Source organism: Gracilinanus agilis, chromosome 1, assembly GCF_016433145.1.
Source record: "Gracilinanus agilis isolate LMUSP501 chromosome 1, AgileGrace, whole genome shotgun sequence".
Lineage (NCBI taxonomy): Eukaryota > Metazoa > Chordata > Mammalia > Didelphimorphia > Didelphidae > Gracilinanus > Gracilinanus agilis.
In genome coordinates, this window is record NC_058130.1 from 127,554,067 (window position 1) to 127,570,146 (window position 16,080).

The window sequence follows — 16,080 nt, forward strand, 5'->3', positions numbered from 1 at the left end:
CTTCAGTTTGTATCAATTCATGTAAGTTTTTCCATTCTTCTCAGCATTCATTACATGCATCATTTCTTACAGCACAGTAATATTCCATTATATACCACAGTTTATTAAGCTCTTCTCTGGTCAGTGGTCATCTGCTTTGTTTCCAATTCTTTGCTACTGCAAAAAAGGGCTGCTATCAATATTTTGATATATATAAAGCTGACCTTTTTGTCAGTACCTAGTAGACAAAGGGCCTGAACTTTTTAGCTACTTTATTTGTATAATACCAAATTGATTTCCAGAATGGTTATATTAATTCATAACTCTACCAGCAATACATTAATGTGCCATTCTTTCCACAACCCCTCCAGCACTGACTGCTCCAATCTTATGTCATCTTTTACAATTTGTTGAGTATGAGGTGAAAAATCAGTTGTTTTGATTTGAATTTTTTTAATTGTTAGTGACTCGGTATATTCTTTCATATGGTAGTTAAAATAAAGTGAAATTTATATTGGTTTGTAGTTGGTGGTCTATTTTAAGAGAAGTTCTGACAATTATTAAATTTAAATTTAAGGGTAGCAAAGTTGAGGACAGTTTGTGGTGGTTATATAATACAGCTTTATTTCCTTTTACAATATTCTTTATTCAGCTTAAGATAAAATTCATATGTAAGCATTATGTGGGTTGTATATTACATATTATATTAAGTATTACATATATTCATGAGTGTAGTTTGTGCTGAGTATATATGGTACATATATACATATATATATGTATATATATATATATATATATATAATGATCATGATTATGATTGCTCTTGTGGACAAATACCAGAATCTAAAGATGAGAATGTAATTTAAATGTGGAAGATAAGAAACTGGATTAAGAAATTTCTAAATCAAACTAATTTTTAAAATTTGCTTTTAAGTCACTAATTTCACAAAACAAAGCTTAATTCTACTGGCAACATACTTTCAAAAGAATGATAGTAAGCTTCTTTAAACCAAAGAAAAATAGTTTTTAAAAGTCTAAGTTAAGTGGTCTGGACCCAGAATACAAAGATTAAATATCTTTATATAAGAAAATTTGGGAGCCATAAAGATTGGAAATTACTTAATGTAGAAAAATCCCTGTAATCTTAATGAAGTAGGAATAACTTTTAGAAATGGAACCACTAAGTATGTTTTGAATTACTTAACATATTTAATGGATGTAGTATTTCTTGCCTTCTCAGTGGTTAGGAGATGGATGGAAAGAAAGAAAGAATTTAGACCTGAAAATTAAAATTAAAAAAGAAATGTTATTAAGTTAAAGCAGTTGTATAAGCATTTCTAAGGATATTAACAGGTTTTGTAGAATTCAAACTTTGTTGTAGAATTCTCCTCATAGAAATGTGTCAAAATTCCAAGTTTGGGGTGTGAATTTTTTTTTTAATCAGAGAAACAAGAAAGCCTGCCCTTTTTACTTGGATTTTTTTTCTACAATTACTTTTCCAATGGCCAGTCAATCATTTTGTAATTGTATTTTGTTAATTGATTCAAGAGCATTAGTGTTACCAAGTTTACAGACCCTAAGAAATTCATCCAAAGGTAACATTGATAAGCTTAATTTAAGCCATTTAGCAAATTGTATGGAAAAAATTTGGACTCTAAAAAAGAGAGAACATATTTCTTTCCATTAATTCAAGAATCTGTTATAAAATCAAAGAGAGGATGTAACTTATAAATCCCAAAACAGCATGTTAATACATTATAGTAAGTAGCATGTTTTTGTTGAGGCCTAGAAGTAATATAAACAGAGTAAAATATGTCATTCTTAATACATCACGTTGCGTATTTATGGAGACAATCTATTGGCTGAAATACAGATAACAGGTGAAAAGTTTGAAGCATTCATCACCTTTCCCACCACTTAACATGTGAGAATACTTAAATAGTTTAAATTCCTGGAAGTCCATTTTACATGATCGTGCATATAGTTTATCAAGTGTTACTTCATTCTCTTGGGATAAAAGAAACAAAATAGATGTAGCATCCAATCTTATTAAGTAAAAGTGATAAATGGCTTAGATCATGAGATAAAAATAATTTAAAAGGTTTGTAAAGACATCGGGAAATATTTGTAAACAAATATGATGCCTCCCTGATACAGAGGAACTAAGCTGAGGGTACGCTAAACCTCAGGGGTACCACTGGTGTCTATCGTAGGGCAAGAACGAGAAGCGGAGGCATCTCTGCCTCTTATTACGTCCTTCACCTTGGGAGTCACTTAGGGGTGAGAGGGTTCAGTTTCCACATCTGCCATTTTCCCTTCTGGCTCTAAATTTCATCCTCTGATTCACTGCCCAGGCCACTGGGTAGAAAACAAGAGAGTGAGTGAGGTACACTGACAGCCATTATCAAAGGTAGTTGTAATGGAAGGAGGACTTTGAGCAGAGCTTCAGGTTCTTGAGCTCTCTAGAGCCAACAAGGGCAGACCTTAATGGCCACTGAGGCTGTGCCACATGTTACAAAATAGAACAATCATTCATATTTTAAAATAATGACTCATTCAAGAAAAGGTTCCTCCAAGTCCAGCACTATGTCCTGTAGGCAATTCAAGCATGCCTCTATTTCTAGTTTAATGCTCTAGGGACTTGGGTGAGAGGAGCTCAGTTGAGCTGAAAGACAAAAGAAAGATCTTTGCCGAGCTCTGGCCATCTCCAGCTCTAACAGAGTGGGGAGCATGGGGTAATCAATCTTTCTAACAGTGAGGATAGTCTTATGCAAAACCCTACACATGAACCACATTTAAACTCTGCTCAAATATGTAAGATTTCTCAAATGGCAAGGAATTGTGTAATAGGTTTTAGAAAGCTTTACTTCAAAACATTAAATAAAAAAAAATGTTTAGGCACTTAAAATTGGGTAAGTTCCTATTACCTGGAAAATTCACTGATGTGGAACACTTCATTGGGACACTGTCAGATAAATGAGGCCTTGCTATCTGTACTTCTTCTGTACCCTTAAAATGTCTAGGCCTTTCTGTCTGACCTGCACCCTCCAATGTGGGTTGTCCCCCCTTCCCTCCACTCTACTATGTATGTTGTTTCCCTTCTTAGAATTTCAGTTCCTTGAGGTCAGAATTGCTTTTGCTTTTTTTCTATGTATCCCAAAGGCTTAACATAAGTAACCATATTTAATAAATGTTTTTATTCATTAATTCATTAGAATGTGACTTCCTTAAGAACAGACTGTGTTTTTCTATTTGTACCTCCAGGACTTAACACAGTACTTAGCAAATACTTTCATTCACTCATTCCTCCTTATGCAATTAAGATCGCAGTCTTAGTTGTCTTACCAAGATAATTTAAAAAATTTTTGTTATTGCTATGCATCTTTAACATTTTCAAATTAATTCAGAAGTTGTTTTCAAATATGTAATATTCATGTTTACACAGAAATCATATTATTATTCATTGGTAGGTGGGGAGAGAGGCTAGATCTGTGATTTCATCAATGTAAGAATTTGGTGTCAAACTTCTGCCCCCTAATGCAGGTCCACATCTCATCTGTAACTTTTTGAGAGTGGAACAAGTCCCTTAACAACCCTGAGATTTAGTTTCCTCACCTTTAAAATCAAGGGATTAGTCTAGAAATCTACTAAGTGGGTTTATTCTATAACTATTATCCTGGTAAATACTTCTCCAAGGATAGTGATGTCCTGTAGTGGAATAAGGAATAGGACCTGAAGGAGCAGAATGCATTCAGACCAATGTTCATGGGTGTGTGTGTGTGTGTGTGTGTGTGTGTGTGTGTGTGTGTGTGTGTTCCTTCCCATGGTGTCTACAGTGGTCAATCTAGTTCTTATCCAGCCTCATTGGGATTAGACCAAGAGAGATATGGTTCTGGGCCATACCCAACCTTAGGAGAATTGAGTGTTTCAAGAGCAGGTGCCATAGAAGAATATGTGGTCTCAGAACTGTCCCCAGCTTCCTGAGGGCCTCCTCAGAAGGAATGTCCCTGGACAGCAGCAAGTCTTCTTGGGAACATTCCAAGCTGTTATTCCAAGGGCTAAACTAAGTTGGATTAACCTCTAGGGGTGGATAAATCAGGTGATACAGCACCTGATTGGCTAACTTTAGTATGCAGGTAAAGAAGGCTTATGCTGAAAGTCTTAGTGTTCACTCTGCCTCTGCAGCACAGTCCCTGATGTAATGATCACATTTTCCATTGAAGTCAGAAGAATTAAAAATAACTGTATGATCCAACCTGTAGCATTGTTTCTTGGTATAACATTGATTCCCTATTGTAGTCCTATAATCTCCACAGATGCATATGTTTCCTATAGCACAGGATTTGCCATTACTTATTAAACCTTTTCACAAAAATATAACTCATTTTAAATTTAAAGAAACTCATGTAAATATCTCAACTTAGTACCTTTTTTTTTAAATTGGAAAATTTCAGCATTGAGATCAACTTTAGATGTCATGCTGTTGTAATGAATATATAAAACAGAATTCATATTAAAGACCATAATAAAAAAACCATATTTTTGGTTTCCTTACCTGAGAAGAGGGGACAGTTTGGGTTCTCCATAGGGGGGAAAAACCTTAAGTACTCATTTGTTGCCTAGGATGTCAAGACAGGAAAGGAGAGGCAAGTTGCTGCCTCAACTAGGAGCCCAATTCTCCTGGACCCTATTCAGCAGGAATAGATGGGAAGGAAAGGGAGATTAGGGGTGATATTCAAGAAAGAGATTTCAGGATACAGGCAAGAGCAATTTATAGCAAGATTGAATAATATATAGTTAACTGACTGCATTTTAATTGTATAATTACCCACATCAGTGAGTAAAAAAAGGATAGGGAGAAAGATTACTAGCCCTGTGATTTCATTAATATCAGAAATTTCCTCTACCAGTGTAATTTGGAACCTTCCTTGCACCTTACAGATTTGGAACCAAGACCTGAGTTCCAATCCAATGTTATAAACTTACCTGCAATGGGACCCTAGTCAAGCCACTTAAACTCTATATTTATTGTTTTTCTCATATACAAAATTGGGGTCATAATCAAATCTACCTTCCAGGGAGATTGTGAGAATAAAATGAGATAATATACATAAAATACTTTGCAAAACTTAGTGCCAGAAAAAAATGTTTGCTATTATTACTGCTTATGGTTTTAGAGAGTTGCCAAGAGCACAAGTGAATCACTCAGGGTTGCACAGCCATTTCATGTCAGAGGAGAAATTTGAATCCATGTCTTCCTATCTCTAAGGCCATTTCCCCATTCACTTCAACATAGTACCACTCTTCAGTAGAAGAGATAATACTGGTACCACTGATATTAGCCCATGCTTAAGATAGAAAATAGGAGAGTCATAATTCAGACTCAGATTCTGTACCTCCAGCTCTTTCCACCACTCTTCAGGTCCTATTATTAGTGTATCATTTGTTTTTCTGGATTTTAAAAGTCATTTAATTCCCCATTTTCTTCTGAGTTAGTCATTGATTATGGTTTTATCACCATGGTCATATCCAAACTGCTTATCATTTTACTGAGACAACCTTCAAAAAGCTTTATAAAGTATACAGGAAAGGTTAAGATCACACCACTTTGTAAGTGCTTTTTAAATATGTTGTTATAAGCCATGTAATTATTTTGGATGGTTCATAAAATCACAATTTTAGAGCTGGCTCCAATCTCATTTTGAAAAGGGGAAAACTGAGGCCAGGAAAAGGTTAAGTGACTTGCCCAGTAGCTGAAACAGACTAGGATTGTGATGTCTGTTTGCCAGTTGTGTAATAGTTTTATTTTTTCTACATACTATTTCAACTACTTTAAAAACTTTGGTATGACTTCTCCACCTCCCACCCCCACCCCCACTTAACCTTGTTTAGAGTAGAGAAGCTAATGTGGTAATTCTGGTGGTAAGTAGATACAACTTTCTGCCTTCCCTTATAATGTTTTAGTATCTATGCATAGTCATATTGTGTGTTTTCAATGGTGCTTCCAGAGTTACAACTGTCCAAATACCATGTAACAACTATGATGAGCTCTGATTGAAAAGATTCCTAATAACCTTCCAAGTTTTAAATTTCAGTGACAGGTTTTACGCATCCACTAAGTTATTAAAGCATTAGAATTTCTTTGATTTCTTAATCATTAACAACTTTAGCTGGTGGTTACCCATGGAGTTGCAAGCTGTTAAAATTATCATTTGCTTCTTACTAATTTTAAAATCAAGAGCTGTTTCTTCATTAGCAACAGTATAGGTCTTTTTTTTTTTTTTTGGTACCACAGATTTTCAGATATGGCCCAGGTATGGCCAATTTTTTTTTAAATGCCTAACCAAGACCTTTGAATGTTTCAAACATAATTTATTGGAGGTCTTACCCAACCCTCCCCCCAAAAAATCTGTGAATACTTTCTTTAAATAGTGAGCTCCCCTAGTGTTTGCAGTCAAGTGTGTATTTACAGATGATGAATTACTTGACAGAGTAGTAGGTGGCAGAGAAATTTAAAGCTATGTTTCAATGGCAACAGCCTTTGCCAGTAGAAAATCAGTCAGAATGAAAATAAAGCACCCCCAGCTTATAGTGTAAATCAGTGGGAAAAGCATGATTCCATTTACAAAGATCCATCTACATACAACCCTTTAAAAGAGTATATGCACACAACCTGGACATAATACATTTTTATTTTATTTTGTGTATCAGTTTTTAACATCAATGAAATATAGTTTGCCTTCCAAATTCATTCAAAAATGTTTCTTCAACATTTAGAAGAGGTTATTTAATGAAAAACTATTCAAAATTGATATCCAAAACTCCATAAGAATATATCTTACTCCTTCTATTGTTGATTTTTTTCTTTTTCTACAAGATTAAGGTTTGAAGAAACCCTCAATGTCCTATGTTCTGTTATCTTACACCTATGAAGAACTCTTATTAAAATGTTCATTACAAATGTTTGTCTCCTCGTTGGCATGCTTCCTGTTACTGCTGTTTTCAGAGATGAATGTGGCATTAGTTGAAAAAGCACTAACTTTGTAATCAAGCCATGTGGGTTCAAGGCTCAGCCCATTCCTTCCTATGCTAGGTAATCCTGGGCAAGTCAAGTTACCTTTATGAGGTCATCAGTCATCTCCATGATAGTCCACGTGTATGTAATGCTTTAGAGTTTAGGAAGCCCTTTGCTTACTACCTTGTGCAGGAGATAATGAAAGTATTATCTCCTTTTTTGGGGGGAAGGACAGGCATGCTTAGAGCAGAACCAGAACTCCCATCAAGGGGCAAAGGGTTTCCTGACCCAGCCCAGAGCGCCTGCCACCACAGCAGCTGCCCTTTGGTAAGATGAGGAGCCTCTACATCCCCCAAGGTCATTTTGCAAGCAGTAGATCTTGCATAGACATGTGAGCTTCTGTTTCTGATATCATCACCTTTATGATAGACCTAGTATTAGTATAACTCCAAGGAAAAGTATTTTACCACCTTTTTAAAGAATGTATTCACATGGGACAGCTGGTTGGCTCAGTGGATAGAGAGCCAGGTCTGGAGACAGAAGGTATCTTGGGTTCAAATGTGACCTTAGATACTGTGTGACACTAGGCAAGTCACTTCACCCTAAATACCTAGCCCTTACTCCTCTTCTGCCTTGAAACCAGTACTTAAGTACCACTTTTAGGATAGAAGGTAAGGGTTTAAAAAAGAAAAAAGAATTTATTCATGTGTCTTACTGCTAACTCCATCATCCTCAGACATTCTGTAAAGCCCTAAAATGGAGATCTTTCTTGCCCTATATAAACATTTACAGTCTAACAAGAAATTGTATAAAGACCTTGTCTAACCTAAAATTCCATACCAGTTCTGAAATTTGTGGTCATTTTGCGCCCAGAATATACTTGCTAGATGCTACAGAGAATTTTAAAAAAATGTAAAAAGAAAACAGCTGGTCTCCATTTTATAATTACCCCCATAATCTCATAATAAAGCTTCATGTAATTGAAATCTGTAGGAAGTTGTTTTGGCTTTCTCTTCTCTAGGCTAAATAATGCAAATTCCTTTCACCTCTTTTGTTTAAACTCCATGAATTCCAAACTACATTAATTTAAATTGGTTAAACAAGTTCAGGCTATTTTATTAGCAAAGTAAAAATTCATAGCTGAAAATAATGAAGCTAAAACCAAATTAAGCACAGAGTGAATTGAGGAAGATGGGAAACCTTCTCAAATGAACTAAGGGCAGAATTAATCAAATCTTCTGGGTGGAGAATTGATAAGGGCCCTCCACCTCCTCAATTCCTAAGGATCAAAGTTCCTTTGTCCTCTTCAAACTGGATCTTTACAGGATAGACCAACATCTTTACCATAAGTGGTACTTCAATTCAACAAGTGTTCATTAAGTGATTACTACGTTAGACCCTCTTTCAATAGGCACTAGTTTCGTTAGTCTGGAATACTAAACTTCTTTGCCACCCCAAGGTAAAAACATATGACCAGTCTGTAAACCCATATTTGAAAACTTTCCAGTTTTTTGCACCTAGCAAATACCCAGAAAAAACCCAGGGTTCCCTCTATGACACCATAAACAAGCAGAGGGAGGCTCTATTAGTCTAAAGAAAGACCTTGGAATCCTTTTCATTTTAATTCTTTGTTCTTGGATTTCCTGACTTTGGTTAGTTTCTCAGGGAAAAGAAGAATCGAAAACATCTTTTTATTCCAACATTCTAAAGTCTATCTCATCTTAGATAAATCCCCATTAACATAATGAATAGTGAAAGAAGGCAGAATCAAGGCATGTGCCTTTCTCATTTTGTGTGGTGCATTTAAAGACTCAAGGAATAATTTGTTTGTTGCCATTGTTTTTTCATTCTATATTTTAAGGTACAAGCCTATGCAGAAAGTGGATGGGGTTGCAGATGGTTTCACAGGAAGTGGTCAACAGACAGGCACATCTGTTGAGCAAACTGTAATTGCCCAAAGTCAGCATCATCAACAGTTTTTAGGTATGTTAAGACATAATGTATGTCAGTTGTTAGAGGATCATGAAACCTACAAAATAGCAGCAGGTTTTTCTTCAAGTATCATGGTTCATTACAGAGACTAATTCCACTCTAAAGTTCTTTCTGTCAAAGTTATACATCAAACAACAGCATAATGGCTATGACTTTTCCCCTCTTTCTTCACCAGATATTCTTTTTTTAAAAGATCTGGATTTATGTTGAACTTTTTAATTCATACACACTAAGTAACTATGTAGGATCTAGCTGCTAATGTGGGAAACCCTATCCTATTTCTAAAAGTTCTTCTAAAACTTTGTGGTTAAAAAAATCATCCACAACATTGTGTCTTTCTTGAACTCAGACAGTCTTGTTATAGTTGGAGTTCTGGTCATAGTTTATCTTGTCTACTATTCCTGCTGCTAATTTCTGGTTATAAAACATTGACAAAAATATGGAAAGTCTTGGCTCTTTGTCCTCCTGACTTTTCAAAAACAAAGCCTTTGTATTCTTAAATTTTTTCTCATTAAACTGCAACTGGCACTATTCACAATGGTGTTTTTCCCCCCTCCTATCCTGTCGTCATGGTAACAGATGCATCTAGAGCACTTCCAGAGTTTGGAGAAGTTGAAATATCTTCTCTACCAGATGGTACTACCTTTGAGGATATCAAATCACTGCAGAGTCTTTATCGAGAGCACTGTGAGGTAAGACTTTACAAACAAATTAAGTCATACCAAAACTGCTAGCTAAAAGCAAATGATATGTCACTTTCATAGGACAGAAGCTGATCTTCATGCTTTGTGGAGCAGAGTCTATTCATCAAATACTTATTAGAGCCTTTCAATGTGCAAGGAACTGGTAGAAGGTTTAAAAAAATAAAAGGACCTTGTCCTCAAGGAACTTAACAATTTAATTGAGTACATATTCATGCAAATAACAGTGTTGCAGGAGAGGATTCCATAAGACAAACGAAGCATCCAAGTAAAATGTTTTTTAGTGATTGTTCTGAGATGCAAGATGCTAGAATTTTTTCATACACAATAAAGAACTTCTTTGTGCCTTCTTGTATTCAGCTGAGCCAAGATGACAGCAGCTTTTTCACTGAAGCTTAAAACAGGCATTAACACTTCCTTTTTGACCTGAAACTTCAAGTTAACCTTGTCTGGTCAACATTCCAGTGTGGAAGAATTTAACAATCTTAATGATTCAATCTCTAAAACTTGAAAGAAATTAGAAATAATAGCTAACGGGAACCAGGCAAAACTGGCTTACAACTACAATTCTTTGGAGGGAGGTGGGACTTAGATGTTTCCAGAATTGAATTTATCAGTTGTCCAAGTGATCCTAAGCATTTAAAATAAAATGGGCAACAAAATGAAAACAACTTAGTGAAGATGGAAACTTGGGTTTCCCACTCTAAACTGTTTTACATACAAATACGCAGTTTTTATAGTAAAGATTCCTGTTAGAAAGTCTTGTTAATGTCTTTCACCCGTCAATGGAAAACCAGTGTGACATCATTTAGACAGGTTTAGTATATTTAGAATGTGTAAATTTGTGCTTTGAACTGTAGTTCCATAAATGTAAAATTAGATCATGGTGTTTGTTGTATTTGATCTGATACTTCAACCCTTGTATAATTATAATAAAATTGTGTGTAGATTTTACTGTTTTTAGCAAAGGTAGTTTTGAAATAAATATAACTGTTTTGAAAATTATTTTTCCTTAGCCCATTGCTTCAAGTTTAGTTTGGCAGTACTTTAATTTTTTCAATTATTTAAGTTTTTAATAACAAGTAAAACAAGTTTGACAAATCATTATGAATTTCACATTCTTTACTGGAAAGTTGATGTGTAGCTTGCAGTATTTATTCAGCATAATATGTTTCTTTAATAATTCTAACATCAAAAATGTTAAATTTGCAAGCCCACCAGTAACAGACATTTGTATGTAGATTTGAAAAAAAGGAATCTGAAGCTAGAGAAATTGCTTTGGCCAGGAAGAAGGGTGGTAAGGAAGAGAGTTAGAAGAGTTCACCAAAAAGGTGGCAAACTTGAAGGAATAGAGCACAGACAGGAAGAGCATCTCTTTAGGCAGATAAGGAGGCAGTGTGTTCTGAGGCACCGTTCTGAAAAAATTCAGTGTAAGAATGAGGATAGCGTGTAGTCCAGTTTGGTGGTAATATAAGGTCCAGTAAGGGGATATAGTAGAAGATAAGATTGAAAAGTTGAATTGCAAAATGTGGAAAAAAGAGACTCATTTGCTTTTACCTGCTTAACAATAGAGGCGAAAGGTATAAAGAGAATAAGTTAAAATCATTGGGAGAGCTTGACTATTCCTCAGAACATGAAGTGCTACAATTATTCTCTACAGAGATCATTGAGTATTCTATTCTCCTCAAGTTTCTCTTTTCGTTATTCATATATGTATATATATTATACACATACAAATACATGTATGTGTAAACATATGCATATTTGTATATTAATATGTTCTGCATTTGTGTGTGTATACACTTGCCTTAAGATTTAGTCTAAGATCCTAAGATTTAAGACTTGAAGGGAATGATAGAATATCAATGACCAAAGGGATTTCAAGGATTATATGTTCCAACCTTTACCTGAATAGGAATTTTCTCTAAAACATGCCTTGCAGTTTGTCTTTCAGAACTTAACAGGACTTAAACTTAATCATTTTCTAAGAATCAAAAGCTTCTTTGCTCCCTTCAGGCCGGCTCTTTACAGAACAGACCAATGTTTAGGGTTTGTTTTTTTTATCATAAGTGGAAATTTAACCCCATCCAATTCCAAGTAAACCTCCAGTGATAATGCCAAAGATCACAGAGATACTCAGTGGCAGAACTTGTATTTAAAAAATAGAACCCCTCATTCTATATCCGTGTCTTCCCACCACTACCTCTACATACCCCATCTTGTAGGAGTACTGAGTACTAGAAGCTTGATTCAGGCAAATGCTCAAGACCAGAGTGAAGATTTTTAGCCAGCTAACTCAAAGGGTCAGGGCTCTGTCCTACAAATTACACTGTATCCTCAAAGCAGGCACTGATCTATGCAGAAGGAGTTCACTAGGACAATGAAATCATGGGTCTACTTCTCCACCAATGTGCTGTATTCTTAAGATATGGGAACTAGTTGAGGAGGAAGACATAGGTACCCTGAAGAAAGGAGCCCTCAAGAGAAAAGTCCTTCGTCTTCTCCTTCTAGTTAATAAGAGAAAACTAAGGGCAGAGCCACCACAGGGCTTGACAAGTCCCCTACCTCTTGATATATGTGAGAAAAAAACTTTTTAGGGATAAGAATTAAGTCAAGATGGGCTAGGCTGTCCCTGAAGGGAGTGGGCTCTCTCATTCTCTTAAGTTTTTCAAATAAATGTTGGATAGCCATTTTGCTCAGGAGTGGATTGGACTAGATGACTTCTGAGGTAGCTTCCAACTCCAAGATGGTGTGATTAAATTTTTAATCCTCTGGTTCTAAATTTTACAGAGTTCTTTCCACAAGACCATTTGGAAGTTTCCTGTATCAGGGTCAATTGTGGCAATTATCTGTCTTGGGCATGTTCAACTCCTGTTCAACACTTGTTTCTAAATGAATAGCTACCAATTTCAGAGTGGGGCATTTTCTTTAGCTATAAAATTTTCTCAAGTGTTTTTTTGAAAGAAGGTAATATTTGAAATATAGATATCTTTATTTCAATCTTGTTTGTGGTCTTGCTCTTAGTAGAACATAATCCCTTGGCTATTATGGACATCATACTCCCAACTGCTAGCAATGTAATATGCAAATGAGATTGCTGAACTCATAGCTTAAATGTTTTTTTGTTTACACTCCAGAAGTGAAAAAATGTTTGAGTAAACCTGAATGCTTCTCAGAAGCGCTAGGTTATTAACAACAAGAGCAAGTTTTCATATTATTGGGTTAACACACGACAGGTCTTCTTGTGATCCTAACAGGTTATCTCAATCATTTCCTACAGTGAAGTGACAACATCTTAACTATAAAAGTCAGTGTATATTCATCTCCTTATTGACCCTTATGTTTTTCATAGTAGTGTGACATTTTTGTCACCTCTACATAGGAATATATATATATATATATATATATATATATATATATATCATAAGAGAACAATATTAACATATCCTCCTCTATCCCGCATAATCATGGACTATAGAACTGGAAGGACAGCAGAGATCTTCTAATTCAGTTTATAGATTTAGGACTAAAGATTCAAAGTGGCTTGCTCATGTTCAAGGGAATAACAGGTCTGAGTTTTGAATCATAACCCTCTAAGTCCAAATACAAGACCCTTTCCCTTAAACCACATTTCCCCTCAGTGGAAAAAAATTATAATGCAGCCAATTCTTATCGTTTTTCTGCTTCTTGTAGGCAGAATCTGAACAAAAGGCAAAATGAATGAAGATTTGTTCTGCAACAAGTTTTTTATATAAATTTAATTGATATCTTCTTTGTTTTTACATCTCTGTTTCCCAATTTATCTTTCCTCCTATCTCCTGCAAGAGAAGCATCCCTTATAATAAAGTGGGAGAGGGGTGTTATTAAGCAAAACTAACCAACACATTGAAAAAAATCTGACATGACTTTCAGTGTTTTATCTTTATGATCTACTACTTCTCATCTCTCTTCTTTGGGGCCCAGCCTGGTCAATGTAGTTTCACAGCATACAGTTTGGATTGTTTTGTTATTGTTGTTCTTTTAATTTATGTCAGTTTTGGGGCATACTGTTTTTATGGTTCTGCTAACTTCACTTTGTTTCAGTTCGTATATCTTCCTGTGTTTCCCTGTATACCTTCTTTCTTATATCATGATAGTTTTTTAATTACATTCATGCATCACAATTTATTTACCCATTCCCCAATTAATAGACATTTCTTTGCTTCCAGCACACAAAAAATGCCCTTCAAAAAGATTTATCACATGATTCCTTTAAGTGCCAAATTCCCTAGATTATATGAAATATGATTTGATTTATAAACTGTTGTTATACATACATACATACATACATACATACATACATACATACATACATACAGCTTTTCAAAGACACAGAGGGATAGATAAACCGTGGAATGTCAGAAGGGACCTCAGAGAAATCCAGTTCAACCTGTATTTAACCTTCAAGACTCCAAATCTCCAAATTTCCCTCTTTAGTCATAATCTCTTGTTCTTTCATTCCTCCCACTGTTAAAATTGTTCTGAACTGGCCTTTTGCTGTGTAGTCCATTGATCTTTTTTTGCCCTTAATCTACTGTGACTTGTTTACCTTCACTTCTCTCCCTTTGCTATCTTGACTAGCTAGGTGAGACAATTCAAGAAGACACTAATCTCTACTTTGAAATCTTTCAGATCCTTATTATTCTATTTGTCATTCTTCCTTGTTAATGAAGTAATGAAATCATATTGAGGCCACTAAAAATTCATACTATTGAACCTTATTACTCTCCTCCCTCTCAAGCTTTCCACCACAGCTATTCCAAACTCTCACAGCTCTCCTCCGTCTTCTAACTCCACCCCACTCACCTTTGAAAATGCCTTTACTTTCTATTGTAATGAGAAGCTTGAAACTTCCCATCCTAATTTCTCTCATTTCCATCCTTTTCTCCTCAAAAAAGACTCACAAAGGAAAAGGTAGTGCTACTTCTTTTTTAAAATTTTATCTTTATTTTATTCCAATAACAAATTTACACATAGGTTTTCCAAAGTTACATGATTCATATTGTCTCTCTCCTCTCTTCCCTCCCACCTCCCAGAGTTGACAAGAAATTCCATTGGGTTATACATGAGTTATCAATCAAAACATATTTGCATATTAGGTAATGCTACTTCTTGCTAATTACTCTTTCCCTTGTGCTATTGATCTATTTTTCCTTATTCCCCTTCCCAGGGGATTATTTTCTCTTAATCACACCCTCTCTACCCATGGCTTTCCCACTACCTATAAACATGCTTAGGCTTCCTTTTTTCTTTCCCATTGGTCCTGTCACTCCCTTGCCTTATCCTTGTATCTCTGATCCCCATTACTACTATAAAATTCTAGAAAGATTAGTCTATACTCGGTGTTTCCATTTCTTCCACACTTGCTTACAGAGTCCTCAACCACCTACAGTCATTGTTGCCTCAACTATGCTGAAACTTCTCTCTCCAAGTTTACTTAATAGGCAGAGTCATTGATCTTTTTAAAATTCTTAACCTCTCTACCCTTTTTGCAGCATTTGACACCACTGAATCCTCCTCCTAAGCTGACGTTCCTCTTTTGACATCTTGATGAAATTCTCCTTTTAATCTTCTTATATCAGGCTACTTTACTGGTTCATTGTCCTTCTTAGATATGAGCTTCTGGTCCTCTTTTTTTGTCTACTTTTTTCCGTTGGTATTTCCCTTGATATCTCATAGCTCTGCCTCTATTCAGAAGCCTCTCCTATCTATATCTTTGCCGTGCAACCTCTAAGAGAGTGGGTCCTAATAGGCTCTCCACCTAGTGTCCTACTGGTGTCTCAAATTCAACTTTTCTGAAGCTGAACTGATCTTCTGTCCTCTAAAATCTGTTTTTCTTCTCAACTTTTCTATTTCTGTCAACGACACTACCATCTTCCCATTCACCCAGACCCAAAACTTCAGTCACTTTTTACTTCCCTCTCTTTTTTACTAGTCATGTCCAGTCAGTTGTCAGATATTATCAGTTGTACTTTTTGAATATTTCTTTACATCTATCCCTTCCTCTCCATTCACACTAACATTACCTAGGTTTATACCTTCCCAACATCTTCCCTAACCTCCTGACTGGTATCCTTGCCTTCATTCTCTTCCCTCCATAATCTATTTTTCACACCATTACTAAAATAATATGATAAATATATTTGACTATGTCACCACCTTGCTTAAAATTTTCTGCGGCTTCCTATTGTCTGTAGGATAATGTACAGGCTTCTTAACCTGACATTTAAGGACCTCCACATCTTACCTTTCCAGCCTTATTTCACAATTTTCTCCTTCTCTCTCTCTCTCTCTCTCTCTCTCTCTCTCTCTCTCTCTCTCTCTCTCTCTCTCTCTCTCTCTCTTTTTCTCTTT

At 35.5% G+C, this 16,080-nt stretch overlaps 1 protein-coding gene across 1 annotated transcript in view; it reads left to right on the top strand.

Moving 5' to 3' along the window:
* RFX3 (regulatory factor X3) overlaps positions 1-16,080 on the top strand; it is a 200,280-nt gene that overhangs the window by 138,133 nt on the left and 46,067 nt on the right. The window contains exons 7-8 of the mRNA XM_044656716.1: positions 8,856-8,977; positions 9,566-9,678. Of these exons, the coding sequence (XP_044512651.1) occupies positions 8,856-8,977; positions 9,566-9,678 (235 nt within the window). The remainder of the gene's footprint in view (positions 1-8,855; positions 8,978-9,565; positions 9,679-16,080) is intronic.